At 40.9% G+C, this 5,285-nt stretch overlaps 1 protein-coding gene across 2 annotated transcripts; it reads left to right on the top strand.

The window, feature by feature from the left end:
* Positions 1 to 1,139: 1,139 nt before the first annotated feature.
* Positions 1,140 to 4,715, top strand: LOC144698311 (claudin-23-like). 2 transcript variants are annotated; one of them, XM_078570270.1, is made up of 2 exons: positions 1,140 to 1,889; positions 3,028 to 4,715. In XM_078570270.1, exon 1 carries the CDS (start codon positions 1,162 to 1,164, stop codon positions 1,858 to 1,860), a length of 699 nt encoding a protein of 232 aa, XP_078426396.1. In that variant the 5' UTR covers positions 1,140 to 1,161; the 3' UTR covers positions 1,861 to 1,889; positions 3,028 to 4,715. The 2 variants fall into 2 exon arrangements, with proteins under 2 accessions (XP_078426396.1, XP_078426401.1); XM_078570275.1 differs by lacking the exon at positions 3,028 to 4,715 and adding an exon at positions 2,561 to 2,849.
* The last annotated feature ends 570 nt before the right edge of the window (positions 4,716 to 5,285 follow it).

Below are 5,285 nucleotides of genomic sequence, written 5' to 3'. Positions count from 1 at the left end.
GACCTTTGAGTTTTAAGCAAACAACTTTACACCATATTTGTAATCAAAAAGGTCGCAAACTGGAAAAAAACAATTGTTGCCTGGCTTTTAACCATTTGTTGCCTGGCCTTTAACAAGTCACCTTCCTAATATTAGCACAAAATTGCGAACACAGCATAAAGACTCTGTTAACTCATTTGCAGAAGTTAGTTATGTTAGCCTTATAAATAATGTTAAACAGTAATTGTAAGTTTAGCTTTTCCCTGTATCCATAAAAAGCTTCCACAATGTAATGACCCTTTTTATTGTATTCGAAAAGCAGCGGCTGCCCACGGAAATATTTAGGGGCATAACAGGGGTTTTTGAACAATAACAGAGGCAGGGAATTTACTTCTGCCTCCCACCCCATTACTTTTCATTTATCCTCTCCCCTTTCCCTGCTTCTACTAAAAACTGTCACATCTCTAACTACTTCCAGTTCTGACAAAGGTCATCAACCGGAAAAGTTAATCCTGTTTCTCTCTCATTCAGTCAACAGATGCTTCCTGACCTGCTGAGTATTTCCTGCATTTTCTGTTATTATTCCTAAATTACTGATTTTTTTTTCTTTTACAGAGCCAAGTTATTGTGCGTTCTGAAATGTCCACAGTGAAATATGAGGTAAGCCGGTGGATGCATTTCTCACTCCTCTCCGCATACCAGCGCAACGCGAAATATGTGGTTGGATGCAAGCCAGTGTTTATCGAAACCCAAACAGAAACATGACTTGCGGGGATGCTGAAGTGTGCAAACATTCCTTGATAATGGCAGCACATTTTGATTAGATCTCACCCCCACCCCCCTCCAAAAAAAAAACAATAAATGTGACTTTGCCACCAAATAAGTTTGCCTTTATTTGCTTTCACTTTTTAACAAAACCCGTTTTTTCGCTTTAATCGCAATGGTGCCATTGCAATCCACCTGAGCGTTGGGGCGAAGCAGCTAACCTAATAGTAAAGAGCAGAGTGAGCTCGCCATTCAGTGTTTTCATGTTGAGTGTCAGAGTAAAACCTGTCTTTCTGGTTTCGGTGTAATCCGAGAGTTGGGCTGTGCCTGCTCTCCTAGTTGGGGTTTTACAGAGTTAACTCCAATCCTGCCTGTTGGACTGAAGCATTCGCTGTTGGGGTTTTGACTGCTTTCAACATGCGGACCCCACCGGTGATGATCTTGGGGCTGGTCCTCTCCTCCTCGGGCTATGTGCTGATCCTCACCTGCATTGTAGCTCCTGCCTGGCGAGATGTGTCCAATATTCCCGCAGGGTCTCGGGATGAGATCCATCACCAGGGGCTGTGGGAGATCTGCAAGGACGAGGTGTCCGTGCGGCAGTTGACCTGCGGACAGAGCGACGATGCCTACTTTAACTCTCAAGTGATCTCCATCGCCCGAGGCCTCATGATCGCCTCCATGGTGGTGTCTGCTGCTGGGATCCTGGTGACAACTTTGGGAGTTCGCTGCTGGACGGACATCCCCAATTACACCGTCTCAGGAGTGGGAGGGATCGTTCTTGTGACCGGTGGGGCCTTGACCCTGATCCCGGTCTCCTGGTACACGCATCAACTCAAGCAGATCCCCAACACTGTAGAAGGCGCCGTCCTCACTGTTGGCTACGCCACCGTCCTTGGCTTCATTGGCGGTGGCCTCATAGTCGCAGCTGGTATTCATCTGATGTTCAGTTTCGGCGAATCGTTCAAAAACAAGACTCCAGCGAAGACGAATTATTACCCGAAGAGCGCAGCCTATCCTGCCAGCAGATATCCCACTGGGATTTCCAACCCAGTCACAGTGATAGACTTACCAACGACCACTCCCTCTGCTCCAACTCCTTGGGATGACGACCTGTAGATAGACTAGATGACTGGCGGCGGTTATCGGTATGGTTTTAACAACTTGGAATTAAAATGTAAATCACAGAAACAGGCCCTAGTCCTGAACAACTGGTCCACGCTCCAGATCAGCCTCCTCTATCCCTGTCAGAATATCCTTCTATTCCTTTCTTCCTGGTGTTTGTCTGGCTTCCCCTTAAATGCATTGATACAAATTCACATGTGGGAAAAAGTTTCCCATTCTAACCACAGTCTTGGTAATGAAGTTCCTCCTGAATTCCTTACTGGATTTACTGCTTTAGTGACTACCAAATACTTATTTAAAACCCCTAGTTTTGGAATGAACCACAAACATTTTCTCTCCCGCGATCCTGTCATAATCTTAAAGACTTCTATCAGGTCATCTTTCAGTCTTCTCAGTTCTTCAGAAAAGAGACCCAGCCTATTTAGTCTTTAGGTATAAACTCTTAAGCACTGGTATCCTCCTCATAAATCTTTTTTGTGCCTTCTTCAGTGCCTCCATATCCTTTATATAATTTGACAACCAGAACCGATGCACAGTATTTTGACAGTATATTTTGACAGTGGGTTGCCAATTACACACCCAATGTGTAAGTTCATTAAAACTTACTGTAATTTGTCACAGTCCTCCTCATCATTGTCTACATCTCCCAATTAATTGTCATCAACAAATTTTGAATTTGTACTTCTGATTTCAGAGTCCATATGTATATGGTGAACACCAATGATCCCAACACCAATCCATGTGGAACATGATTTCATACCTTTAGCCATTCTGAGTAGCTGCCTTTAAAGTTCGACTCTCTACTTTGTTTTGTAACCAGCTAGTTATCCATTCTGCTTCTTGTGCCCTGACTCCAAATGTTCTGATTTTATTCATGCACCTACTTATCAAAATCTTTTTGAAAATCCACCTTCTGCATTGCCTTTGTCTACTCTGTCTGCTACTTCTTCAAAGGATTCAATAAGATTGGTCAGCTATGCAATTCATGTTGAATATTTGTTGTTATATTTTCAGATATTTAAATGTTTTTCTAACAACATAACTTGAAGTACTTCAATTCTGATTATCCTCTATTACAATGATTATCATTAGCATTTGTTCCTGTGACTCAGTACCGGAAAATAATCGTATGTGTGTTTTCACACCATGTTTCTTCAACAGCACCTCCCTAACTTGGTACCTCCACCACATAGAAGAACAAGGGCAGCAGTTTTATGGGAACACCATCAACTCCCAAGTTCCCCTCCAAGTAACACAACATCTCAATTTGGACAGAAAATGCCCTTTCTTCATCGCCGTGGAGTCAAAATCCTGGAATACCCTATCCAACAGCACTCTGGGAGTGCCACAGGGATTGCAGAGGTTAAAGGAGGCTAATCATGACATTCACGAGGGCTACTAGAAATGGGTAATACCCAGCCTTGCCAGTGATATCCACAAATGAAAATTAATTTTAAAAACATTCCATTCATTGGTGAAAAACTCAATGGAAGCAGCAATGAGATAAATTTCTTCGGTAAATTCAGGGAGGAAGCAATCATAAGCCAGTTTAAAATAAACTTTGCCATTTTCACAAATTAACGAACAATAAACTTTAAGAAGCCGGCAAGTGTTTGACAGTGGGCTGTCAAATGGAGGATGACAATGTAATAATCTTTTATGAACACAAGTCAGAAATTTGCATGAAAATCTAATGTGAATGATTAAAAAGATTTGCTGAAATCTAGAACTGACAAGATTAGAATCAAAAGTTATCTAGTGTAATTGTAAAGTTGCCTCTGTGGCTAGTAACTATTCAACCTGTGGTGCAAGGCAGAAGTAATGGAATTTGAGAAATGTTTGGTAAGTGAATCCATATTGAAATGCTGTTGTCACTGTCGCTAGTTGTTCGGGCAAGTAATATTCAATAGGTACATATGGCTTTTCTAAGTAAAATATATAATTATGGAAATACTGGGTTATCCGAATATCAAACAAAACTGCTCGCCCCCTCCACCCCTGTGAAGGGGCACAACTATTAAAGGATGAACATAAGCCGACAACGAAAGTGTCTAAAGTTAAATATTGTTTCCAGTGTCCAGCATACGGGCTACTGAAGGAATATGTACATCAGTGATAGAGCAAGTCTAAGGAATCTTCTTGCACCCTTGTGCTCCCTGCAGGGATTGGAGGTCAGAGAATTGGAGACACTTGAATCACACTCCTGTCAATCAAAGAATCCCTGCTGAGAGCACAGAATCAACCCATTTATATACCTCATACACCAGTGGCTTTACAAAATAACAGATTTCAGGCAAAGTCTTCACTATGCCATCAACTGTGGCTGAAAACAGACCCTCCAATTAAATTAAATGTGGTGTTTCAGTAAGGAAAAGTAACATAAATTCTGAAGTTCGAAGGTAAGCAGACAACATATACTTAACTGCTTTATGGAACAGACTGGAAATAGAGATGGTATCATCAAAGTGAAAGGGGGAATTGTGTAAATTTGAGGGATGGAGAGATATTTAGAATGGCAGTGCTTTTCAACTCTGTTGTGATTGTGATGGATTCAATGCTTTTTCATATTACACATTTTTCTGCATGTCTTTTGTATATTTCCTGTCAGTGTGACATTGAAAAATAATGATGAGTTCTACCGCACCCTTGCCAGCACCAAAAAGTTGCTAAATGTACAGACAGAAGTGGATATATACAATAACAGTTTCACAGTTGCAATGAATGTTAACCAATATTATAATAAAATTATATAATCTATTGTTTTAGAAAAAGATCATACCATCAGCGTTTTGTTGTAGTTTTTTGGTCTGTATAATTATCTTAAATAAATTCCATTATTCATTTTAGAATGACTGTGACCAGATGGTGTACAATGTAGAAAAAGGATGATAAAAAGATAATTGTTAAGCCTGTGACACCCATCCTATTGAACAACATACAACTTTCAGTGCAAGGGAGATAATATCTGCTCTTGGAAATGCCTTTTTGTGGTGAACAGGAGCTAAGAATGTAAGGGTGGTAAGGGAAGAAGCCCCTCATTGTAACAGTGGGCTTTGGTATTCAGCTAAGAGAACTAAAGGTAGTGCACCGTCTGATTCAGCTGGAGTGTTTAGTAGGAAGGAAGCAAGGACCAGAGGCCAAATTAATACTGCAATAAGGTACACAGTTTCTAGCGTGAGCTGGATAGGATGGTTTCCCAATTTCGCCAAAGTTGAACTGGACAATAGTCATAGCTTATGCCCAACTTGATGTCAGATACTTAATAGAACAGGAAGAATTGAGTCAAAGGCAAAAAGATTGGTGTTGCATATGTGCGGAAGCTGATAACATGGGTGAGGTTAACAATACAATCTCAGCATAGTGTAGAACCGGAGTTGTTATTTGGAGAAGATAACTTTCCCTTTGCATTTTTTACTGGA

This window comes from Cetorhinus maximus, chromosome 2 (genome assembly GCF_964194155.1).
Source record: "Cetorhinus maximus chromosome 2, sCetMax3.hap1.1, whole genome shotgun sequence".
Taxonomy (NCBI): Eukaryota; Metazoa; Chordata; class Chondrichthyes; order Lamniformes; family Cetorhinidae; genus Cetorhinus; species Cetorhinus maximus.
The sequence above is the reverse complement of the archived record's forward strand: the minus strand, read 5'-3'. Positions and strand labels throughout refer to the sequence as shown.